The sequence below is a fragment of a genome, unplaced genomic scaffold (assembly GCF_019419815.1).
Source record: "Pyrus x bretschneideri cultivar Hongxiangsu unplaced genomic scaffold, Pyrus_bretschneideri_v1 Contig4, whole genome shotgun sequence".
In the NCBI taxonomy this organism is placed as follows: Eukaryota; Viridiplantae; Streptophyta; class Magnoliopsida; order Rosales; family Rosaceae; genus Pyrus; species Pyrus x bretschneideri.
In genome coordinates, this window is record NW_025999723.1 from 4,659,391 (window position 1) to 4,684,960 (window position 25,570).

The following is a 25,570-nucleotide window of genomic DNA, read 5'->3' on the forward strand; positions in this document are numbered from 1 at the left end:
AAGTAGGAGGACAGACAATCCTTGTCCGATGTTAACAATATTTAGTAGATGTTATCCAATATATATATTTGCGGAATTTAGTAGATGTTAACAAGGATAAAAACGACATATTTCAAATTTCAAATGAAATTCTCCAATTCTTCCAAGGCCATTAGTTGCGCATTCAAATATAGGGCCTGCAAGCTTAGTTGGGCTTCCTACAATTCTTCCTAATCTCCCCCTTGGATCCAGTAAGAGGTTTGATGTCCCCCATCTTGATCATGGCCTTCGCAAAGTCAGAACTGAAGGTGTTGTAGCTATTGCTGTAGGCTCGCACTATTGAATCGGTGGAACCACCATTGAAGAGCTGCTGGTCAGAATGGAGGAGACCTTTTTTCTGGATTAAGTTTTTGAAGTAGCTGTTGTCAAAAGAAGTAGGGCTTTTAAGATCAAGTGGAGCCAAATTGTTGTCTCCTGAGCCAGAGGTTCTTGGACAGTTGGATTGCCTTGTTTTAGCCAAGGAACTGTCCAGATTGGTCTCGTTGTATATGCGAGGCCTGAATGTTGTGCACCTTGCTTGCCCAATTGTATGGGATCCTGCTCAAATTTTACAAACCCAAATTAGTTAAGAAAGGAATACTTGACAGCCAGTGGTTTTCACATGCATTGTAACTTCTTACAGTGCGTAAAGAATTATAAAATACTCAGTTTTGAGAGCAGATGGCTAAAATAGGAGTGTCAATTGCTACCATACTTGATTACAACAAAAATTATTGAGTGATTGTTGTGGAATCCAAAGGATTATATCTGGACACTTAGTTCTAGTGACAATTTTTGGGTGTCTAGAAAAACAAAAGTTTTTGAGTGTCTGCATGCAGAAATTAGAATCACCGGAGAGAATGTTCATCGGGAAATAGATACCGGATAAAGCAACCAAGTCTCTGGTGGAAAGGCCAAGAGCATTGAATGTAGAGATGAGCTGGTTTAGGTTTCGGGTTGGAGGGGGGATGCTGTTGTTAGCAGCGGCTTGGCTTGCAGTCCTTGTGTCTCTTCTTCCCAACTTAACGTCCCAACTTGGCCCTCCAAGCTGCATTATGCATCAAACAAGAACGTAATTAATTAAATTGGTTAACTTGCTGAAACATGTAAATTTAGAATGATTAGCTAATTATAATAAGTTGACTTACAATGGTAACTGAGTCTCTGGCAGCAATGGCCAATATATCAGCACATGACACCACGCCTGGGCACACGTTTTCTACTGCGGACTTTATTTTGTCAACCACGTTAAATCCCCGCGCAGAATTCTTATTAGGAACTGCATTTTTCTCTCCAGTAAAGCTCGATGTGTCGTCAAGGAGCAACGATCCGTCGCATCCCTGTCAATTGGCATCAATGAAAAAGAACTAGTTAAGGAAGGTCATTTAAAGTACACATTTAATAACCAATGTGTCTGAATATAAGTTCAAAGACATGATATATAATACTTTAAGACATACAGTTTTGTTGCCCTTTTGGCTCACAAATCATTGTGTCACTTTTTAATGTATAACTTTGAAAGCTACTGCATAACTAAGTTTTATTTTTATTATTTTATATATAATTATTTCATGTAATAAATTTGAAAATAACATTGACTTGAATGCGCATACATTAACAAAACAGTCGTGGAAGTGGAGGCGAAGAAGAGAAGCACCCATTCGAGTCTCTTTTTGTATAGCGGAACGCACAGTGGATTTCACAGTGGAGAAGAGCTTTGGGCAGGAGCTAGAGTAAAATTTTGTTGAAAGTTGAGCGTTAGTAGTTCTAATGAGCATAAGGAAAGCCAAGGTCAAAATGGCCATGAAAGAAGAGGAAGCCATTGACGCTGAATGCGGTGTATATTCTTAGTGAAATGGAGAATGTAAAGCTCGCTTGTGTTAAAAACAAGCACAAACATGGTGCTATTTATATAGAGGTCTTCTCAAGCTAGTGACTTGGGTCGGCAGGTGACCTAACACGTAGAAATTTTTGTGCATGGCTTTTGATTTTTCTAAGTTTTCAAAAGTAGTAAACAGAACAGTAAATTACAGAAAAGTGTTTTTGACAAAGTAAAAGCCAATTAGAACTCGTTTTTCCTTTTTGGGGTTCAATTAATCAAATTAGGATGTTGAAATTAAGAGCTTTAACTACATATGTCAATAATGTTATTCTTACCATATTTTTGTACCACAATTGTATATCATCTTAGATGGCATCTGATGTGGGCATCCACATCATCTAAATTAATTAGCATTTAATTTCAAAATGTTAATCAATAATTAATAAAAAGATTGTTAATTAAATGATAATTGTGGTATACAAGAAATCTTCTTCTGTCACCTAAGATTATTTAAGTGTTTTAATTAATAAAAAGATTAAAATTAAATGATGTAACTTATCCAACTCATCTATCATCTAAGATGGTAAATAAATACGATATAAAATTATAGTAAAAATAGCATTACCAACTTTCGTTTGCATATGCGGCGGCGATCTGCGAGTCAGTGAGTTTAGACACCTCACTACTTTAGATTATGAAAGTTTGTCTGATGACTTACACGCACGCCTCTAAAGTTAAGGATCCATTTGATACTCATTTCAGTCTTTAATTTTTAATTTTAGCTTTCATCTTTCATAATGTAAAATGTGAAAACTAAAACGGTTTTTACCAAATATAATATTGCCAAATTACTCGCCGATTGAGTTTAGGCAATTTGGCTAGAAGTTAGAGTAGTGGGCAATCAATGTTTAATATCCACAAAATTGTCAATATTTTCGTCCAAATATCCAAAAAATCAAAGATAGATATGGAAAGTGGGGGTGAAATGCAAACTTCACATATATCGGTGAGATACAGGAAAATCAATGATATTTATCATTCATTATAGAAATTTTGTCGAAATCCATTGTAGATTTTGAACTTAAGAATTTTTTTTTTTTTTTTTTTTACAATGTTTTTTTCAAATTTCTACTATATATGAATGAGTTGGTATACACACCCCATTGTGAATTTTCATAATTTCCGCTGAATACAATTGATATTGATATTGATGTATCCATCGATAATTTATAAATGTGCATATTGATATTCCTACCTATATCGATATTTTAAACACGTGTGCAATCAAATAAACTATTCGAATAAACAAAATATTTATTTGTGGAAAAAAATATTTATTCAAATAAACTATTCGATATTTTCGTACAAGAAATGCATGCTTCACATTTTTCTAAACTTTCTTCATATGGCTGGCAAGGAAGAAGCCTTACTTCAATAATTCGATTGGTGTTGAAGCGCGCATGCACTGATTTGTCAAATTCCTTTTCATTTCGTTTTTAGTCTCTCTCCCCCATAACTCGTTATGATAGAATACTTTTGTCTAGTATTTTTAATTGAAATTCAATGTCTGGCTTCCGAAAAGAGTCAAAATCATCTTAAATATATAGACCCCAAAGCATCTTTTGGCAGGTAAGCTACTACTGAAAATTTGAGTAAGAATATTTATCCTTTTCATTGGATAGTGTTTCTACTTTGTACGCGACAGGAACGTGTGTTTGTGTGTGTGTGTGTGTATATATGTATGTATATATAAAACATTCTCCATAGGGATATTTTCCAAAACAAACATACCAAAGAACAAAAACTGGATATTCATGATAAATGGACCAATTTCATGAAAACACATAGATTTAAAGTATTTTTCTTCGATTTCGTTGAAAAGTAATATATATATATATATATATTAGCTTAGAGATTGCGATCAAGATAGTATTGAACTAACTTATTAATGTGACTGCTAATTGCACATATTGCAACGGAGCATTTTTGCTCACCAGTGTATAACTATGGTGTATGCTCATCATACACTTAATTATTTATCACATATCATTTCAACTAACTCTAGTTAACTTTCATATTAAATGTTACTTTTTAAATTTTGAAAAAAAAAAATAATCAAGGTTAAGTGAAATGACACATAGCAAATAATTAAGTGTATGATGAGCATACACCAAGATTAGGATGGTGAGCAAAAATGTTTCCCATATTGCACAATTATCATTCCTTAAATAGAGTACTCAACCGTGTGTGTAGGCAGCATTACTTTTTTTTAATAAGTTGTTGGTATGTCTATTATACTTCATTTTCATCAACAATCTGACATCTAAATCTAATTAGTTGGTCATTAGTGTTTGATATGTGTCTCTTTTTCAATATATAGTGCATGTGGAAAATTTATTGTCGGTCATTAGTGTTTGATACCTATTCATACTGCCATACAGCTATGACTCAAGATGGATTATGTTAGTGTCCACACAAAATATGTTTTTAATTACATATTAATGTCGATTATAGATTATTTAATAATGAAAAGTTAAATTATCAACCTAGAATCCATGACATATGCCAGCAACCATGGATTGCAAAGTTTGAAATGAACACATATATGGCATCTTTTTTAATTACCAAGTAAAATAATTTTATATTAGAAGCTAATTAAGCTCTACGTGGAGGAATTGGTGTTGGTGGCGTTCAATATAGTGGTTACTAACCACTTCTCTATATACACCTACTAGGCTACTACTACTAGTATACTATATGTGAATCGGACTTTTGATGCAAGAATAGACGATTTTCTTTCTTGATCTCACACACACTAACCTAATCGCGCTTCATCAAGTTCATAACTAATTAGTTAATTACTCTTATGATCCTTGACTTTTCTGCTTTGTACTTTCTGGTCGTTGAAATTAGTACTGCAATCATATTAATTTGACTGGGAGTGGTAAGTAGTGGTTTAAGTAATGCCTTGAAGTGCTATTAGTTCTTTGTGTTACCATTGAGATCATTGAATCTTCCTTCTGCTCGAGAAATTATTGTATGTGGTCCAATATCTTCGTGGATGGGGTGTTAAGTTTCTATCTATACGTTTTGAGTTTGAAAACTTTCTCCATCCCCTAAATTATTATAATAATTTTGAACGGTTGCCCTCCCTTAATAATAATAATAATAAAAGGCCCGAGGAATTATTGACCAAACGAAAGAGAAAGTTGTTTGCCCACTAGCTTATTGTAATTTGATCATTTCAGAATTTTTATTATGAATATATATACCATGTCACATACTTCTAACAACGATATATTTATTATATGTTTAATTAAAAATAAATAAATTTACGTGTAATAATTTAAAGAGAATAATAAGATTACATGACTATTATATAATTTATCATGTTTGATTCTTCTTATAGCTAAAAGTGAAAAAGAAAAAGAGAAGCATAATCCACATGATGTAATATAAACTAAAGATCGAAAGTAAAAAAGTTTACATATTGGCAAATAAAAGTGGACTAACCATAATCCATATTACAACGTACGGTAGTCAATATACATGCACCAAACATTCTAACCTTCTTTAGACTTGTAGTCCAAGTGGAGGAGTGGGAATTGCTGTACCCTCCACCATCTTAAGTACGCAACCCTCCTCCACTTCCACAGACTCCCTTTTGTAAAGTATTTGCAAGATGCCCACAAAAATGCCCCTAAGTTGAGAATAGATATGACCATAAGAAATCCGTAGTAATAATCCAAGTGACAGTCATTCAAGTTATTCGCAATCCAACTTTTACCCCCATTCCTCCTGGTAATTTTATCCACCATAGTTACCAGAAAGCTATTCAAGAAGTTACCAACCCCAATCCCACTTGTGAAAAAAGTTGTCCCAAGACTCTGCATGTCCTCCGGAGACTGATCATAGAAAAACTCTAATAACCCAATTGCATTGAAAACATCAGCTATCCCTAGGAGCATATACTGGGGCAGCAACCAAAAAATGCTCATGGGTACTATTTCTTTAGGCCCGTTGACATGGTGCACTCTAATCACACACATTCTCCGAACTTCCACAGCATAAGCAACTGCGATGGCTATAACTTGTATCACGAATCCAATGCCAAGCCTTTGGAGAAGTGTGATTCCCCTAGGGTTTTTAGTTCTAGCACGTACAAGTGGCACAAAGTAACGGTCGTACAGAGGCACCGAAAGAAGCATTGAGAGGGTCACAAAGCTCCCCAAGGAGGCTGCAGGGATTCGGAAGTGTCCGCCTAAGCTTCGGTCGAGGGTGGTACCTTGTTTGACAAAAAGAGTGTTGATTTGTGCCCAAATGGTGCTAGGAATTAGTGTGACAAGCCATATCATGGCCATTCCTACAACAAGCTTTGTTCCTTCAACCTGAGTCACAGTGCATGGTGCCCTAACTGAGACGTCTGTGTTGTCGTCATCTTTTACCGCAGCCTTGTCCAAAAACCTATTCAAACAAGAATTAATTCGTCCAATTAATAACATAATATATCAAACTATCTTACATAAATATTTTTTTCTAGATATTTCTTGTCCCAAATGCTAATGAGAGGAGTTGTGAGGTTCTGTTTGGGTTTAAGTCTTTGAGACAATTATTGGTGGATACCATGATGCCATTCCATACATGAAACAACTTGACTAGGAGAGATTGTGACCATTCGAAGAAAGATACTACAAAAGTAGTGTTATGAACAGTGTACATGGGAAAATTTATTAGAAGGAACGGCTAGAAAAATGTCACAGAAAACCACCAAGTTATATATGCACGTAAAATTGGTGGGCGGCCGGTCCACCCTTCACGTTTGTTCATTCCATCAATGCAGAGCTTTAAACTTGTAGGAAAGGCTACAGAATCGATATGGGGTCTGAATCTAATTGATATATATGTCCTTAGAATATTCCATACCAGATGGAAAAAGGGTAACTTTTTTTCCCAAGCTACAATTACTTCACAATTTACAATTAAAGCAGTAAATTAGGACCCGTTCTATGACTATTTTAGTCTTTAGATTTTACTTTTATTTATTTAAAAAATAAAAAAAAAAAGGGAAAACTGAAAGCTAATTTTGTGAGTTTTCAAAATTTAGCTCGATTTTGAAATCAACTTTAGTTTTTTCACAAACTAAAATTGATTATCAAACAAGTTTTCAGTTTCTAACACTTTTTTTCAAAAAAAGAAAGAAAAAAAAAGTGTAAAAAAAAAATCAAAACGAAATTGCATCCCGCGTCCCATAAGTAATTATGAACTGATAATAATAGTATTGATTAGATAGCTTACCTAAAAATTGGAGTGTGGTACATCTGGCGTTTTCCACTATTAACGTAATATTGTGGTTCAAACTCATGAAGCTCAGATGGGTTGCTAGGGAGCTGAAGATTTCTATTTTTATAGGCAGCAATGGGAACTTGAATGAAATCTCTTGCAGGGCTTTTGGTCTTACTAACTTTGTGCCTATACATTGGGGTTCCAAAATAAAAGATGAACAAGGATAACACGAGACCGACTGTGGGGATGCCATACCCTAACCCCCACCCCAAGTTTTCCTGAATATAAACAAGGCCAAGAGTTGCAACCAGGGCACCCAAGAAAGAGCTGAACATCCACCAGTTGAAAAATGAGGCCTTGAGCTGTTTCTCATAGGGGTCAAAATCGTCAAATTGGTCTGCCCCAAAGGTGGATATGTTGGGTTTTGTCCCTCCAGAACCTATTGCTATGGTGTAGAGAGAAATGTAGAAGAATGCAATCTGTGAAGTGGAGGCCTTGTTGCAAACGCCATTGGTGCAGCCTGGTTTGAAGCTTTTGAGTGAAACAGCCATTGTCAGAAGCATCATTCCCTGTGTTCAAATAATTCTACAAATTAATATTGTTTTACATGTTGGTTGTCGTCTTTAAGCCATCGAGGTACCAAGTTTGGTGTTTTTACTGATGAATACAAATAATTTCATATCCTTTTTCTGTCGGTTAGTAGTACAGTTTCCATCAACGTTGGAAGCATTAATAAAACAGAATATTATCTCCACATATATTATCTGTATTTTTATAGTTTATCATATATATATATGAGGTTAATGCAAATCATTAGGATGTTGAGGAATGAGATTAGTAATCAAATGAGCCATGCATCGGTCCCACAAGGGAAAAGAAGAAATCTTATTAGCCTTAATAAAATATGATCTAGAAAGATGGTGTAGTCTTCTTAACGTAACTCTAAAGTTTGTGGAACAGTCGTTACCTTAACCATAATCAAGAAACAAATTTATTGAAGCAGAATATAAAACGTTGAAATTCTTAGATCAAAATAATTTTTATTTATTTTGTTACAAGTGATAATTCTAATCTAAATTACTTAAAGGATGGGAGGTCAAATTCGGTACCGTAACTACTGGATTAAAACGACCACGTGCAGAATAAACTTTCTTAAAGTAGATAAGTATTAATATGAATTTACCAGTGACGTAAATGAGGGAGGAGAAAGTGAAAGTCCAGAAACGACCCAAGTAAGAGTCAGCTATGTAAGCCCCAAGAATCGGTGTCATCCATATTGCTCCAGACCAATTATTGACATTCCTGACTGAAGAAACTGTGTCTTCGTGAAGTTGGGTGGTCAAGTAATTCACCAAATTGGAAGCTATTCCATAGAAGGCCATCCTCTCAAATGCTTCGTATCCTGAAAGATTGCACGTAACAAACTTATTTAAGATTTGGGAGTAACAAATTAATAAATGATATTTTTGTATAAATTGAGCATGAAATTGTTATGATAAATTACCAACAAGGAAAGAACAAGCTTTCCATTTTCCAGTCTTGGAGGCATGAACAGGGCGTCCCTGGAGATCGACCGTGCCGTCTCGGGTGCAACCAGCAGCTTTGGCTTCCATCAGAGAGTTTGATGAGAGTGATAACTGAAGGAACAACTATATGGCTATAAGAGCTTAGCTTAGCTAGCCAAAAATATGGCTGAAACAATATACTATACAAGAAGGGGAAGTGGTAAATCTTATTTTATAGCCCTAAAAGGTGTATTGTAACTGTAATGCCACGTCATCAAAACCAAGTGGGAGTTCGAGTCTTGAAGTGAGAGCGTTTATGCTGTGAGATGATATTGTTGATATATGTATTGCTTTGATGGTAACAGGATGATACACAAGGATCCAAGGCGCTGCTTAATTAGGTACAACTACTAATACAAAATACCCAGCTAATTTCATAAACACCCAACTAGTTCATACACTAGCCAAATTAATTCTAGTAGCTCGTGCTTGAAGTAGTCTATAAATTCCCTATTGAGTAAAGTATGTAGTTAAGGAACATTGAAATTGTTGAGAATGAATTCCATATAAATAGAATGAGAGACTTTGCATGTGCTTCTATATAATTGCACTACTTCCCATATTACCAATTGGTTTTATAGTGGAATCCTAACTTTCTTCATGGTATCAAAGCAAGTTATGTGTGAAACCTAGCGGCCACACGTGCTTCACATCACCCAATTTGTATTGTCCAAGTGTTAGCCTTGAAAATTCGCAACACGTGAGGGAGCATGTTGAGAATGAATCTCACATTGATGGGAGAAATGACCTTACATGTGCTTATAAGTAATTGAGTTACTCATCATATTGTCAATTGATTTTATAGTTAAACTCCAACTTTTTTTAAAAACTATTGTAGTCTTTTTTCTTTATTTATTTATTTATTTATTTATTTATTTTTATTTAGAAAAAGACTTGTAACTCAAGTATGACTAAAAGTATTCACCTTTGCACTCAAAAGTTTGGTTCTCCCGTCCCCACTATAGCTTCTACATGAAAAAAATATGTGGCCCTTTTTCCCAACATGGGAAACACGTTTGTACTCACCAAGAAAATTAATAAATCGGTGCCTTATCCCTTGAAGTCTAAATTTTAATTGAATGGATGTGCTACACACATACTTATTTTTACTTTTCTCATACCTTTTTAATTTTTGGCGGCCGGATCGAATGAATTGAAGAAGATTAAATGATATAATTAATAAGAGGTGTGTGAGAAGTAAAAAGAAATGTATGGATAGCATACCCTAATTGACTTGTGCCCCCATCTCTTGATATTTTTGGGATGCGGTCCTAATTTTCCTTAATCCTTATTCAGGAATTGTGCATATTATTCACTAATGCAAAATGAAAATTTTAATTAATCAAGATCTTAATAAGGAGTTTTGCCCTCTCAACCCTTTGAAATCTTCATGAATGGCTTTCAAGACCAGGAATTGGAGTTTTGCAGCGCCTAAATTTGAAGTGATACCAGTGGAACATCACGAACTTATGAAAATCGAACTTTAAACCTTAATTTCTTAAATTAATATGCCTAATGGCGCTAATTAGGTCTACACAACTATCTCAGGAGTATGTTCAGACCCACTAGGCCGGTTCAGTAAAAGACATATTAGAAGAATTTCACACATCGCACTAATAGCACACTTCTTTTTACTTCTCACATACCTTTTGTTAATTTTTATTTTTTGATTTTCTTCAATTTATCCGATCTGACGGTCGAAAATTAAAATGATATGTGAGAAGTAAAAAGAGGTGTCTGATAGCACACCTCATCGCACTATATGTCCACTTACACGTAAATTTTCAATTGCTAGTTTATGGCCTTCAGAGTGGAGAAGGAGAGGAAGAAAAAGAAAACAGAGGGTGGAAAAGGATAGAACTGATTGCCTCATTTTCGTCTTAACATTTGGTTGCCAAATTTTACAGGGAGGGTATAAGGTAATGATTCCATACAGTATTCCCCACTTCATTTCGAGTTACACTCGTGTACGGACTTTGTAGGGGAGAATAATTGTAAGTGCTCCAAATTATATTAACTTTATTTTTTGCACTAAGCAAGAGTAATGTCAATTTCTTTAAAATGTCAATAGCAGCTCTCCTTAAATTTTTTATATATACCGTTTCTTTTAATTTTCTAGGTTTACGAATTTTTATTGTTTGTTAATGGAATTATAAAAAAGAAAGAATGAAAAGAAAAACAAGGTAAGATTTGAGAAGGGGATAGAACAAAAGTTCACAAAACTATGAGCTTGTTTGAGAAAATATTTTTCAGTTTCAATCCACTTAAAGTACTTCATACAAGAATCGCCAGTTAGTTGCTTCTTGTGAAAAAGACTTCAAGTGCTTTTCTTAGATTAGTTTACATTTTTGTTACTTAGTACTACAATCTAGTAGTATTCCCTCTTTACTTATAAGTGAGAGATCTTAGGTTCGATTCTCGTCAAAGGTGAATTTGAACCACGTTATTGCTAGCTCATTATGAGGCTTTGTCTACCCCTTTCCTTTGTGTAGATAAAAACGTTTGCTCAAAAAAAAAAAAAAAAAAAAGATTAGTTTACATTTTTTTTTTTAGAAAAAGATTTCATTAAAGAGAAAAGCACCTAAGGCAATCAATTTAGGTACAATAAAAAAGGAAGGCCTGATGGACCTCCAAAAGAAGAGATTTTTTTTTTTTTTTTTTTTTGGAGAAACCAAAAGAAGAGTTTTATCCCAAACATTAGTTTACACTTTTAGGTTGAACCAAAAACATTTTCCGTAGTTTCCAAAAAAAAAACATTTTCCGTTAGTATTCTTTAAAAGATACCCCTTCTCTTTTATTTTTCTTTTCTTAAAGAAAACCAAAATAAGTCCATATCTTTATATATATCAGCTCAACCATCCATTTTATAAGGTCATGGTTGCATCTTGCATGTGAACCCCACATATAAACCTTTTCTTTTTTTTCTTTTTTTTTTTTTTTTAACAAACAATATTATTGTGTGAGAGTGGGATAAACTTCACATTAGGCTAGGTTCAAATCGACTTTGGTGAGAATTAAACGTAAGATCACTTACTTACAAGTGAAGAGGAATACTACTAGACCGTAGTACTAAGTGACAACCCCACATATAAAATTTAAACAATATTACTTTGTAAAATTCACATAATCAATCGTAAAAAACATATTGTTAAATTTTAGCTTAACCACAGAAACCATGGGAGAAGCCATGGACGTTACGTATAAATGGATGTATACATGATAACTTGTACATTATAATTGATTCGACTATCAAGTTTCCATGTGCGTCAAAGAATATAATGTATCATTTGACTCATATATTCGCATTGAATTCTTGTCATGGGATAATTATTATTGCTTTTGACGAATGGTTGAGATCATGACTTCAATTCCTAGAACCCTAGGCAGGCAGAAAACATATATAGCCTTTTTTTCTTTCTTTTTTCTTTGTTTTTCTGGTGGTGCAAGCCTTTGATGATGTGGATGCTTGACAATATATATGTATGATGATTTTATCTTGCACATTATGTCATGTATTTGTGCGATGGTTTTATGTTGAACTATTGGTAAGTATATGAGCTTATGAAATTAGCTATAGCTAGCCATGACTTAGTTAGGACTCATGTTTTATTTATTTATTTATTTTATTTATTTTTGCGACATTCTTATTAATTTAAACTAAAAAAACATATATCACATTCCGGTCCGGAGCGGATCACTTTCCGGGCCCGTTCCACCATCGTAGCATGATATTGTCCGTTTTGGGCTTACCATTCCCTCACGGTTTTGTTTTTGGGAACTCACGAGCAACTTCCTAGTGGGTCACACATCATGAGATTGCTCTAGCCCCATTCTCGCTTAACTTCGGAGTTCCTACGGAACCCGAAGCCAGTTAGCTCCCAAAAGGCCTCGTGTTAGGTAGGGATGAGAATATACATATAAGGATCACTCCCCTGGGTGATGTGGGATGTCACAATCCACCCCCCTTAGGGGCCCGACGTCCTCATCGGCACACACGCGACCAGGGTTAGGCTATGATACCATATTGTCACATCCCGCCCCGGGACGGATCACTTTCCGGGCCCGCTCCATCACCGTAGCACAATATTGTCCGCATTGGGCTTACCATTCCCTCACGGTTTTGTTGTTGGGAACTCACGAGCAACTTCCAGTGGGTCACCCATCATGAGATTGCTCTAGCCCCCTTCTCGCTCAACTTCAGAGTTCCTACGGAACTCGAAGCCAGTTAGCTCCCAAAAGGCCTCGTGCTAGGTAAGGATGAGAATATACATATAAGGATCACTCCCCTAGATGATGTGGGATGTCACAATATATATATGAACTTAAGTGCTGAATTGGAAAACATTATTCTAGTCAACTTAATTATACTCAAATGCCCTAATTTCGACTTACTCATATTTCTAAGTTAGAATTTAGACGTCGGCCGGTGCCGGTCTTTTCGGAATCGTGATGACAAGAAATGAGAGATAATATTCTCTCATCGCATTGAGGTCAATGCAAAATGATAATGCAAGACTAAGTACTATATATGCATGATTTTATTAATTCGTTTAATAGTTATTTTGTTTATTTTTTATTTTAAAAAAATGAAAGAAAAAAAATTAATTTTTTTAGTTTTCAAAATTTAACTTGATTTTGAATTTCAATTTTCATTTTGAAAACAAGTATCAAACGAATTTTCAATTAAAAGAAAAATAACTATAAAAATTTAAAATCGGAAACTAAAATGATTATCAAACATGCCAATACAGATTGCAAATTGGTATTGGCAATTTACCTGTCCAAATAGCACCGGAACAAGTGAGGTTTTAACCGAATAGTCTAACCCAAATCCAAAATTGTTTTGTTTTGCATGTCCTACACATTATTGCATATTTGCATATGCTTCATCGTTAAGAGCATCACCATGTATGTCGTGGTCCACCATATTCATAGTACTTTGGTTGAATAGTGTATTACGTATGTCTGAGGTTATATATGTGATCGTAATGTTAGCTACATTCATTCAATGTACCTCACTTTTGTAATATTTCCCATAATTATTCCTCACAATATTAACGATCTTCAACTATCATTACCCATTTCTTACATTTTAGTATATACGAACGATATTCTATGTGAAATTCATCTTAACTACGTATTCAAATTTGAGTAGAGAAAGAAAACTACACTGCTCTAACTTGATTAAGTGCACGTCTTCTTATAAAAGAAAATTGCTGCCTAAATATGTGAAACTGACATTCTAAAAATAGAAGTTTGTTAAATATCCCTTCAAAGGCGACAGACCATCGCTTTAATCTCTTTTTTCCTCCTTTCAACTCCTGATGATCATCATATACGCATTACTATTTCGTTAACTTTATCTTAACAACGCCATTCGGACCACTCATTCAGCATGATTTATGAGCAGGGAACTTTTGACAAGAATAGCATTTTAGTTTGCAAGGTGAAATGGGTTTTGTGAAAATTGACTGTTGCACTTGCATGACATCGAGGGTAAACAGCAACAGCAACAGCGACAACCCAACTAGATACAATCAAACCTAGCCACACCCTAGATTCTATTAGTTCTCAAGAGCCCCTACCTAAGCAAATGGAAGCCTTTTCTTGTTTAATTTGTGGCCAGAACCTATCTTTGCAATTGGATGTCTATTGACTCTAACCTTAATGCGAGACAAGGTTATTGGCATCCTCAAAGGCTAAAACCCCACCATTTAAGGCGGTGAATTGATGTTTCGCAGCCTTCAACTCATACAGTACAAATGTTGGATCATATGGGTCCTTTTCACTTTTTGAAACATACTTGCATTAACATTTAATATGCTATTCACTAGAATATTGAACCACATGCATTTTAGTGTACTTGAATTATACAAAATTTCATAATCAAAACTATTTATTTTCTTAAGTATCATTGTTAAAATATCATTTGTGCAACAAATCAATCAAATTGGAAATAATAAGATATATGTGTGTCAAATAAATGATGTCGGTTCATGAGGATGTTAATTATTACTAATTAAAACGGTCAATTTGTTCAATATATACTAGTATATGCCCACACATAAAATGTGTGAATTTTTTTACTTTGGTTGTTAAAGTTAAAAAAAAAAAAAACAATAAAATTTTGTTTTGTGAAATTACGTTACTATCTTTAACATTTTTGTTGTAATAAAAAATAAAGATACATTTTCACCATTTTTTGGTTGACAAAGAGGGTTCATTAATGTAGTTTTAGTTTCATTTTTTTTTTTTTTTTAGAGAAACACTAATTATTGTTAAATGGACGATCTAATTATAAAATGTGTACAAGAAGAATACGTTAATCACAAAGAAGCGGTTGAAAGATGACTTCATTATCTTAGCCATCCATTTATACTTCTAACAGTATGAAAGATGGCTTCATAATTCAGTGGCTAAGATATTATATAAGTTATATAGGACAGTACAGTATTCCAGTTTCTCTAAATTTATTTGAAGTATATATCAAAGTTTTGTGGGTGACAGTGATGTATCTGTTGCCAGTTGGGCGCTGCATGCAACATTTGCAAATTGCAAAGAGTAGTCTCAATAATAGGGCAACCTATTGAAATTGGTCCAACATTGCTGTTCGACCCCACTACAACAACAACAACAACAACAATGAACTTCTTTGGCTTCCTACAGCAACAGCTGCACGTCCAGCCATTTTTGTATCCATCGTTCATTATATTCATGTAGTTACATAAACGTACGGACATACCGAAAACAGCAGAAGTTTATGTGAAACAAGAACTCATAAGCATTCAATTTAGTTCGAGAGTTGTCGAAACGAAATGATAGAGTTAGGGTTAGGGTTTACATATGTATATTGACGCGCGCATGCATGCAATCAGAGAAAGACAATTTGGCTTGAATTTGGAATCTTTATCACATATTCAATCACTGACGAAAATGCCAACATGATCCACTGATGTGGGACTTTAACAGTAGACATACTGGCTAGCTTAGCTACGTAGACTCCCACAAACTTAAGTGAACATGATGTATATGTGAGCAGAAACATTTTATCGTGCAGCACTATAATAAAAGAAAAAACCAACGAGAAAAGAAAGGGGAAAAAAAAGCTCCTTCTGCCTTTCAATTCTGGCAAACAAAGAAAAACAGAAGAACATGCCTCAAATAGGACAATGAACAGAGCCATTGGATTCATCTGCTGCTCTTCCACTTGGCATATGGACTTCTGTTAAAATCCAGTAATTATGGGCCTGTTTTAGGAAGGAAAGAACTTCGGGTTTAGGGGAATGCCATGACCCATTAAGCTAGAACTCCTGAATGAGGTACTTCTTAAGTTGGGTTGGGCTCTTGAACTGTTTGACAAGTTTTAGTTCCCTCGAATCAAGGCTAGGATATTTTGTTTTGATATTATGTTAAAATATGAATATTCAACCTAACATTATTGATGATTAGAGATACAATATGATTATTTTGATGTGTGATTCACACTCTCAAGTCCCGACACTTACAAGGCGGTTTTGTAAGGTGAAGTGTAACTTTGGACGGTGAAATAATTGACATGAAACTGCACATTTTTTTAAGATTAGTTGGTGAAGAATTGATTTAAGACAACTGTTTTTCCAGCACGTCGTGCTGAACTTTGGCTCAACGCTTCCAAAAAAACCTTTGAAGCTTGGTGATGAAAGCTCTACAAGACTACGCAAGACCAAAGGTCTCTCAAAAGATGGACATTTCAACCTGCAGGGGCCCTTCCTTGAGCTAAAATACATATAAATTAGACTAAAGTGGAACGTGTGTACAGTCACAAAGCCAAAAGGTAGAATAATAATTTGGAAAAACGAACCTTATATATACTAGTGTGTAGAAAAAGTAGCGAAAGCAAATATCTATCAGTCTAGCTTTACCTTTAGTCCCTTTGAACCGAATAATGGATTGTTACTTTACCCCAAATATTCCGTCTTTATCAAAGCTTGTTAATTTGCTTGAGTTGTGACTTTGTGTGGTTACTAGGCATGAAAAAATGTCGGTTATATATATGTGTGTGTCTCTTGTACTAACCTAGCTGCTACTGCTAGAGAACACTGTAACATGGCTTCCAGTTACAACTTAGTCCTGCTTATCTTGGTCATTGCTGGTGCATTTCTCGAATCCAATTGCAAGCTCACTAAAAATTTCTACAAATGCAAATGTCCAAAAGCATTGTCCATTGTGCAAGAAGAAGTTATAGCAGCCATAAAAAATGAAACCCGTGTCGGGGCTTCCTTGCTCCGTCTGCATTTCCACGATTGCTTCGTAAATGTAAGTATATACCATCACTTAATGTGCTCATTGAGCCATTCTTAACTGAAGGAGGTTGGCATAATTTCTGTGTTAAATCTCAGGGTTGCGATGCGTCGGTGCTGTTGGACGACACTTCAAGCTTTGTTGGTGAGAAAACAGCAGTTCCTAACAACAACTCCATTAGAGGATTTGAAGTTGTTGATAGAATTAAAGCTAAGCTTGAGAAAGCATGCCCTGGAGTGGTCTCATGTGCTGATCTTCTAGCTCTGGCTGCCCGTGAATCTACAGTTTATGTAAGTAACCTATCTTAATTTCTTTCAAAAAATGCACAAACATAACTGGTTACAAACTTTTAGTCAAAAATATAATGCAGCGGACACTAAACAGACAAGAAGCCTTTTAGTGTCTCTCAAGTTTATAACCAATTCATTTGTGCATATTTCCCTAGTTTCGTCCACCAAGTTCTCAAATTTGAAGTAACATTTTAATCAATCTTCTTCATTGGCATCTATTTTTACATGGAAATTCTTGGATTTGCAGTTAGGAGGTCCTCCATGGAAAGTTCGTTTGGGAAGAAGAGATTCAACCACTGCTAGCAGAAGTGCTGCTAACACCTCCATTCCTCCACCAACTTCCAACATAAGTGCTCTCATTTCAAGCTTCTCAGCACAAGGCCTCTCGTTAAGGGACTTGGTCGCTCTTTCGGGTGCTCATACTATTGGCCGTGCAAGGTGCACATCATTCCGCTCACGTATCTACAACGAATCCACCATCAATGCTGCCTTCGCCAGGTCATTGCAGGGAAGTTGCCCGAGAAGCGGAAGTGACAACAACCTTGCAAGCCTTGACCTCCAGACCCCAACACATTTTGATAACTTGTACTACAAGAATGTGTTGAAAGAAAAGGGACTTCTTCATTCAGACAATGAGCTCTACAATGGAACTTCTTCTACGGAGAAACTGGTTAAGAAATACGCAAATAACACCTTTGTATTCTTCAAGCACTTTGCCAAGGCCATGGTCAAAATGGGAAACATCCATCCTCTTACAGGAAGTCAAGGCGAAATCAGAACCAATTGCAGAAAAGTGAATTAAAATTTCACAACATGGAATCATATAAGTGTGTAATTAGTCTTTCTTCACCCACTCCTACTCTTGTACCCTTTTTCTCTTCGACAACAGCCGCCAACTCTACTCTCGCATAAAGCGAAAAGAAGGAACCTGGCCACTGCTTTCTTATACCTAAGTTGTCTCTGAAATTCTCTTTTGTTCTTAGACAAGTTGTCACTGAAACTTTCTTTTGTAAAAATGCTTTTTGTTCATTATGGCATTCGTTTTGTTTGGTTAGTACAGATTTTCGGTCACGTGCGTGTCATTTCAAACAAACCGAGGAGGAAATACCACTAAACCAATAGTCGACAGGTTAAAATAAGACAGAAGGGAAATAAAATCCAATTTGATTCGACAAGCGGAGTAAGGGAAAGAAGTTCTTAATGGTGTCTCTATTGCATGGCATTTCCCACAACATTTTCACAAAACAAAGGGGAAACAAACATGAGGATACAATTTAATTGGAGAGTGCAACCCGTAATTAATTTAATTGAAGAATTGTCAAAATGTAATAATTTATCATATGACTTGCACTCCAAGCAGGCTTAACCTTTACATGGAGGTGGATTACCACACAAGCCAGGGTTTCAACTATTATATAAAACCAAACCCCAAAATCGTTGTACATAAAACCAACCAAAGAGGAGGAAACACCACTAAACCAAAAGTTGGTTAAATTAGACAAAAGGGGATTAAAATCCAGTTCGATTCTACAAGCGAAGTAAGGGAAAGAGTCACAAACCCTTTCGTTGTTAATGGTATCCGTATTGCATAACATTTCCCTAACATATTCACAAAACAAGGGGGAAACAAAATATGAAATCAAAAGGAAATAGTGAGGCTTAAGTAGGTAGAATTCCTAAATGTACTTCCAAGAGTGGACAAGCATTGATGCAGACTAGCCTAAGCGACTTGAGATCTCACTGCAGACTTCCAGATTTGCTACAGTCCAATTGACATCTCGAGTTTCCGAATCTTTTCCAAGACAAACCATGTAGTCTGCAAAATCAGGCAGCATGATATCATAATCATTACTAATAAATAGATGTGTGCTTGTGCTTGTGCTCGTGTTTGTGTTTGAGAGAGAGAGAGAGAGAGAGAGAGAGAGAAGAGAGAAAGAGAGAGAGTACCATGATAGGAAGTGCAACACGGCCAAAACATGTGGGGAATCCAGTAAAGAAGCCAAGAGGACCTCTTGATTTTAGAATTGCAAGGGCACAATCCAGAGAGCTAGCATATCCAGTTTCTTGTCTGACTATGCGAACGTGTTTTGAGGGTAAACTGCATGCTGCAGCAAAGAATGCTGACGAAGCACTTGCACCTGAACAAAAGAACACAATCAAAATTACATAACATGTAAATACAAGAGAGAAAGGGAAAAGATGGAACTGAGATAAAATTGGCAAGGGGGGAGCTTTTACCCAATTGTGCTTTTGCTTCACTAAAACCACAAGACTCCCTGAGATAATCAAGGCTTGGATTATATGATGCGAGCATGCCCATGTCTAACCACATCTTCCTCTTCAGAAAAGGACCTACATAATTCCACATTTCTCGAAACAAAGCTCTCTGGGTTGCCATATTACGGACAAATGAAAATACGTATCTGTAACTAGGAAATCGTTTGGTTGCTAGATGATAATTATACACAAGATACCCAGAGTATAATGGAAAATTGATCAATGCTCCAGTTGCTCCAACAGCCAACCCACAAGCAGCCTCTTGACAAAGAGTGGGTGGCATTCCTTCGTTTGTAGCAATTGCTTTATTTCTCAAAATCCTGGCAAAAAAGGCCAAACAATCAAAAGTTTGAAAAGTTGTCCACTTCTGAATCTAAAACCAAATAGTTGATGCAACATTAATCCATCAGATCACAGAAAAAAACCATGCATATGCTACCATCATGCCCCTTCCTACTTAAAATCAATTGCTCAAGAGCTCGACGAAACTTTATAAAGAGAAATCCCAGATGGCAGCAGTCAGTCCTCAAATCAACGGCTAAAAAAAAAAAGGGATTACATGAGCTCAAGAGAAACTCGACAGATATCTACACTTCAATCTCCATAAAACAACAAAGCTTGTAAATTCTTGAATTAAATAACAAACTACAACAACAGTAAAGAATTTACTTTGAGAGGAAAAAATTAATTTACTTTGAGGCTTCTAGAAAACTTACTCATACAATCCCAATTGCTGGCTCACCGTCAACAGATGAATGTAAATCGCACCGTGAAGAATCTGCAAACAACAACGAAATCTAACAACATTCATAAAAATGCATGTTAACAAAAATGATTTAAATGTTCACAAATCATAAATCTCTGCTAACCCATTTCAATTTCAACATCACATTAGAAATCCCAACTCGGGAAATTTAATTTTTTTTGCCAAAGAAAGATAAATTGCAGAGGAAAACGCAAAAAAAGCTTCCACCTTTCTGAGGAAGCGAACAAAAGGAAAAAGTTGGAACCTTGGTATAACAGTGGAGCATCGGAATCTGGCGACACTGAGCATACATACAGCTCTTGGAGTAGGTAAAGGGAAGCCCAGGAGCCCGCAAGAACGCCGATAGCTCCGCCGTTGAGGAAGGGTTTGATAGAGGGCCAATGCTGCCGCCACCGTGAACGGATGACAAGGGGGTTCGAGGGATCAGCAATGTCGGCCTTGTCCTTCCTCTTCCGGCGGTGTTCTTCCATGGTCAGACCCAGCTCTTTGTTCACGTGCACGTCTCTTGGGATTCCGATGACTGATCTCAGCTTCTCTTCCATGATCTTTTGTGGTGCTCGCACAGATGCTCTCTCTGTGCCTCTCTCCCGCCTTAAATCCCTTCTAAGTTCTAATTATTACTGTATTCGACCCGGATGACCTCGCCCTTTTATTTATTTAGGAAGGGATTATTATGCAGTCATTTTTACTTTTATACACTCTTATTAATTTTTTTTCATTTATCAATTTGATGATCGAAAATTAAAAAAAAAGAATGTGAGAAGTAAAAATGAGTATATGAATAGCACTACGTTTATTTAATATTTAACCCTCATTTAATTGTGTTACTATTGACATGTTCGAAAAGGTTAATTTGTGCATGATACTAATTCTATAGTTAAATTTATTCCCGATTTTAGTCTAAATCGAACTTTCCATTTAAATTTTCAACATTTGACTTATGAGTCCAATAACTACTTGAGTTTGAGGCATACACTGATAAATAAATAAAATAAAATAATTCGTAACCTTATTTTGCGGTTAAATTTATGCTCGATTTTAGTCTAAATCGAACTTTCCATTTAAATTTTCAACATCTACTATGCCTCAAATATTATAAATGTTGGGGCATGCACTGATATAAAAGAAAAAATTCCTAACCTTAGTCTAAATCGAATTTCCCATTTAAAATTTCACCATCTGACTTCTTGGTCCAAAAACTACTTGAGCTACAAATCTAGTAATCTACCATGCCTCAACTATTATAAATGTTGGGGCATGCATTAATAAAGAAAAAATTTGTAACCTTAATTTCCGGTTAAATTTATCTCTATCTTAGTCGAACTTCCCATTTAAATTTTCAACATCTGACTTCTGAGTCCAAAAACTACTTGAACTACAAATCTACTGTGCCTCAAATGTTATACATGTTAGGGCATGCAATGATAAAATAAAAAAATGGGAAGTTGGAAAGATACACCACCATTCAAGTTTGTGCATCATATAATGTCAGTATGTCACCAACATCAAAGACTGACTCAAACCAACAAGGCTCCTTGCCTTACGATGGTTGGAGATGACACATCTATCGTATACAAACTTGCCCTTACTTTCCAAAGAGATGGTTTCCACAACTCCAACCCGTGACCTTTTCAAGACTAGGATATAAAAATCATCATGTAACAAAGTCCTAACTACATTGGAAGAGGCATGAAACTATCCAAATTACAGAGAAGAAGAAGACGAAGTTTTAAAAGGAAATCAAATCTTGTATTAATAGTTGAACAGATTACAGAAAATGAGATAAAATTAACAATTTACACTAGCCTAACTATAACCTTCTAACAAACTCGTCCTAATCCAACCTCCACCATTCAATCATAAACCAATCTCCACCGTACATCTGTTACTACAAAGATGCAAAGCCATGCATGTAAAACTACACATTTAACAGTTATGCTTCCACTTACATAATCAAATCAAATCAAATCAAATCAAATCCGCTACAAAACTTAGTAGGTTAAGGAGACGCTACAAAAAAGGGTCGACAGGGACCCCGAGTGATGGTTCCAATTGTTGCTTTCGTGGAACCTTTACACTTTCTCATACTTTCTTTCATTTACGTGCTTAACCTTCCTCTCTTCTTCATCTCGAGTGGACTGCACACAGAGATAAAGAATTCAAACTATCAAGAACTTACAGCGATGTAAATTGGTGAGCGGTGGTAGTTACATTAGAATTAGTCGGTTGCACACTCTTGTGACTATATGGAGAACAATACAGGTTTCGTCTCCCTTGCTTTCTATACGTGCACTATATAGCTCTTCCATTTACTCTAATCAACTGAATCGACTTCCTCTTCTAACAGTTCAAATGCATCGATCTCTGCGAAGTATTTTCTCTTTTGTTCAATCTCATCAAAAAAAGCTCTTTGCTTCTCGGAATGTTCTTTCCCAGCTGGTACCGCATGCTGCTTCTGTACACACAAATTTAAAGTGAATAACTATAAACCCAAAGCTTGTGGTAAAATGGAACTTAACTTATTTGACCACAGCTGTTCAGATAGGAAAATAACAAGAACTCACTGTTTTAAGACACATAAAACCTCCTAGAACAAACTAAAGGTCCCTTATAAGTTTGAGGATTGTTTAAACAAGTGAAACGATAAACAGACCATATAATATTAAGTGGAATATTTCCCCTCCCTTTTTGTTTTTTACTAGCATAGAAATAAAAACTAATAGACGATAAAAAATAAAAAAAAAAAGTCTGCTGCCGGAATCAAAACACTGAAAGAGAATTTCTCTCTCAAAATGTAGCCCAAACAACTCGACCACACAGTAAAGAACCAATAAATCTTGCCATAGACATACTCTTTGGGTGTCAATACAAAAACATGTTGTTTGATAGGATTGGGGATATATAGAAATTCTAATTCTGATAGCACAATGTTGTTTTGGATTGATATGAAAGCACAACAGAACTGATCAATTTATTGTAGGAACCAGACCCCAAGTCAGATAAAAAGTAGCAGTTTCTACCCGGGACTACGAAAAAGTTACCATGTTATCAAACCTTGTTGTGAGGAGCCATGGATTCCTTGCATACACTGTTGCATCCGCTTGCCTTTGTTTTTTTCCTGTTTCAAATGGGAAGAAGACATACAGCAGCATTAGCAAAACATCACACATGGGACTGACATGTCTCAAATGAGTTAGAGATAGAATTTCTCATATGCATCAATCTATAACGATACCAATACACATGGAATATCAAATTGAAGCATGACGAGGGGAAAATCAGAATGGTAGAATTTATGGTCACACTAAGAAGCAATAGATCGTGTATTTAGGGCTTGCTCATTTAAGAAACGTAGGTTGTTGCAACTTATGAGTGCCTCAGCAGACCACTCAAGTGATACGTTATCACATTACTCTTAAAACCCATATCATATTATATTCACGTACTGACAATCTCCGGGCTCGTTTGGATGTGCTGTGCTTTAAAATTATTGAAAACGCTTTTAGAGAAAATGTTTTTATGGTTCCAAAAGCATTGAAAGTGTTTCCTAAAAGAAGCACAAATGTTTCTTCCAGGAAACACTTTAAGCGCTATTCTAGAATTTACTTGCATTTTTACTAAGAATTGGTTTCAAAAACTTTTTCACCAAAAGCGCTTTCAGTCATTTCAAAAGCGTATCCAAACGAGTCCTACAATTTTTTGATGACTAACTTCTTATAGCAAGGCAGCTAACTTTTCACAACTCCAAGCAATGAAATAGTTTCCTCCCTTTATTTCCGCAACCATAGCACTACAAGGAATTAGACACTTACCCAGCATTCCGGGTCTTTGGTGCAGGAGGACAACTCCAAGATCCAGTGTTTTCCTTCCCTTTACCCTCCCATTTTACTGCAGTCTGTCTTCGAGTATACACTGAACAAGGCTCAAGAGCCTCACGATCGCTGGTACCTAAACTCGAAAATCCAAATATACCCGTAAGGTCTCAGCCACACAGATCTTTCAAAGAAAATGCATAGATGAAGTATATTCGCAGGAGTTAATACTTCCTATTGAAGCATAGCATCAAGTTCAATTCAAGTATTCAAACAAAGCATTCAAAATACGCACTCAAATGCAAACACAGAGCAACACATTTCAACTAATATCAATAGATTCAAGGTAAGATTAAGGATCAAAACGAACAAATTCCAAGCGACCTCTTGTTCTTCTAGGAAAATCCAGAAACCCTAGACTCCCAAATTGAAATTAAAACCAGAACAAAACAGAAATCACACCCGAACCCAAGGCGAGAAACGGAGAAATCGAAAGCGGAGGAGAGAAATTACCAGAAGCGGAGGACGAGACGGGACGAGGGCGAGGAGGAGTGGAGGGAATCGGAGGCGGAACTACGGAGGGCTTAGGGTCTACAGCGGAGAGGAGGTTCCCGGTGACGGAGGCGAGCTTGGGATTCTGGCGTTTGAGCTTGACGGTGGAGGCGGACGAGGACTGCGAAGAGGCGGCTGTGGCTAGGGTGGTGGCGGTGGTGGTGGTGGAGGAAATGGTGTTGGTGCAATCGGAGAGAGGGTTTGGGGCTCTCAGTCTTCTTCTGGATGGCTCAGCTTCCATTTCTTTTTTCTGCTACTTCATAATTTGCTCCTTCTTCTTCTTCTTCATATATGAATGATTCACTGAGTGGATTGCGAGCACGGAGGAAGAGTGTGGCGGAAGCTACTTTTGGAGTGGCGGGAAAATTCTGTTTCGTCGTCCTTTCTTTACCGAGTTACGAGTTAACTCGCAACTCGGTGTTCCGGGTTATGGGCATAATCAAGGTTGGGTTGGGATTGCGGCCCATTAAAAAACTGGGGTGAGTTCCCTTTTTTTTTTTTTGTAGAAAAATCTTTGGGCTGAGTTGAGGTTGGTGTCTTTGAGTCAGCTGAACCGAAAATCGAGTAGAGCCGATACCAAACCAAACGTTTGGAAATATTTAGGGCCTATTTGCTGTCCTACTCAAAAAATTTATAATTCTTAAAAACAACTTGGATGAACTTCTCTCAAGAACAGTTTTTTTTACAACCTAAAAACTTGTTTGGTATTTAACCTGGAAACTATTTTTAATCTTCAAGGATTTAGGCTATATAACCCAAAAACTTGTCTGTACAAAACCATTAGGTGGCAGTGGCTGAGGGAGGATATTAAGGTATCATGAGGACTTGATTTGGAACTCTCAATTTCACACTTCATACTATGAAGTCATGTTGTCTTTAGATGGGTTTTGTTCACATATATGATG

At 36.1% G+C, this 25,570-nt stretch overlaps 5 protein-coding genes across 5 annotated transcripts; 1 reads left to right on the forward strand and 4 right to left on the reverse strand.

Annotated features, from left to right (window-relative positions):
- Positions 1-27: 27 nt before the first annotated feature.
- On the reverse strand, positions 28-1,884 carry LOC103953830 (peroxidase P7-like). Its single transcript, XM_009365626.3, has 4 exons — positions 1,632-1,884; positions 1,167-1,358; positions 901-1,066; positions 28-576 (listed from the first exon to the last, which is right to left on the reverse strand). Exons 1-4 carry the CDS (start codon positions 1,839-1,841, stop codon positions 185-187), a joined length of 960 nt encoding a protein of 319 aa, XP_009363901.2. The 5' UTR covers positions 1,842-1,884; the 3' UTR covers positions 28-184.
- Positions 1,885-5,271: 3,387 nt separating this feature from the next.
- Positions 5,272-8,937, reverse strand: LOC103958679 (protein NRT1/ PTR FAMILY 5.1). Its single transcript, XM_048564884.1, is given in 5 exon segments — positions 5,272-5,511; positions 5,514-6,304; positions 7,136-7,692; positions 8,314-8,525; positions 8,628-8,937. Coding segments are annotated over 5 exon segments (1,767 nt in total). The 5' UTR covers positions 8,737-8,937; the 3' UTR covers positions 5,272-5,413.
- Positions 8,938-16,601: 7,664 nt separating this feature from the next.
- Positions 16,602-18,155, forward strand: LOC103953768 (peroxidase 4-like). Its single transcript, XM_009365560.3, has 3 exons — positions 16,602-16,983; positions 17,067-17,258; positions 17,506-18,155. The coding sequence occupies exons 1-3, from the start codon at positions 16,774-16,776 to the stop codon at positions 18,058-18,060; spliced, it is 957 nt and encodes a 318-aa protein (XP_009363835.2). The 5' UTR covers positions 16,602-16,773; the 3' UTR covers positions 18,061-18,155.
- Positions 18,156-18,573: 418 nt separating this feature from the next.
- Positions 18,574-20,941, reverse strand: LOC103953771 (mitochondrial dicarboxylate/tricarboxylate transporter DTC). The gene is given in 6 exon segments (XM_009365562.3): positions 18,574-19,074; positions 19,206-19,396; positions 19,497-19,855; positions 20,252-20,313; positions 20,546-20,608; positions 20,610-20,941. Coding segments are annotated over 6 exon segments (966 nt in total). The 5' UTR covers positions 20,844-20,941; the 3' UTR covers positions 18,574-19,017.
- A 1,083-nt stretch (positions 20,942-22,024) lies between these two features.
- LOC103953772 lies at positions 22,025-25,076 on the reverse strand. Its single transcript, XM_009365563.3, has 4 exons — positions 24,627-25,076; positions 24,114-24,249; positions 23,356-23,419; positions 22,025-22,756 (listed from the first exon to the last, which is right to left on the reverse strand). The coding sequence occupies exons 1-4, from the start codon at positions 24,904-24,906 to the stop codon at positions 22,616-22,618; spliced, it is 621 nt and encodes a 206-aa protein (XP_009363838.3). The 5' UTR covers positions 24,907-25,076; the 3' UTR covers positions 22,025-22,615.
- Positions 25,077-25,570: the final 494 nt, after the last annotated feature.

Excerpts from the sequence above, each read along its gene's own strand:
- LOC103953768 (XM_009365560.3), top strand. The coding sequence starts at position 16,774 with ATGGCTTCCAGTTACAACTTAGTCCTGCTTATCTTGGTCATTGCTGGT. Across the intron at positions 16,984-17,066 it reads TCCACGATTGCTTCGTAAAT|GGTTGCGATGCGTCGGTGCT; the intron begins GTAAGTATATAC and ends GTTAAATCTCAG. Across the intron at positions 17,259-17,505 it reads CCCGTGAATCTACAGTTTAT|TTAGGAGGTCCTCCATGGAA; the intron begins GTAAGTAACCTA and ends TTGGATTTGCAG.
- LOC103953772 (XM_009365563.3), bottom strand. The coding sequence starts at position 24,906 with ATGGAAGCTGAGCCATCCAGAAGAAGACTGAGAGCCCCAAACCCTCTC. Across the intron at positions 24,250-24,626 it reads CGTCTCGTCCTCCGCTTCTG|GTACCAGCGATCGTGAGGCT; the intron begins GTAATTTCTCTC and ends TTTCGAGTTTAG. Across the intron at positions 23,420-24,113 it reads CCAAAGACCCGGAATGCTGG|GAAAAAAACAAAGGCAAGCG; the intron begins GTAAGTGTCTAA and ends CATTTGAAACAG.
- LOC103953830 (XM_009365626.3), bottom strand. The coding sequence starts at position 1,841 with ATGGCTTCCTCTTCTTTCATGGCCATTTTGACCTTGGCTTTCCTTATG. Across the intron at positions 1,359-1,631 it reads TCCACGACTGTTTTGTTAAT|GGATGCGACGGATCGTTGCT; the intron begins GTATGCGCATTC and ends GCCAATTGACAG. Across the intron at positions 577-900 it reads AGACTTGGTTGCTTTATCCG|GATCCCATACAATTGGGCAA; the intron begins GTATCTATTTCC and ends AAATTTGAGCAG.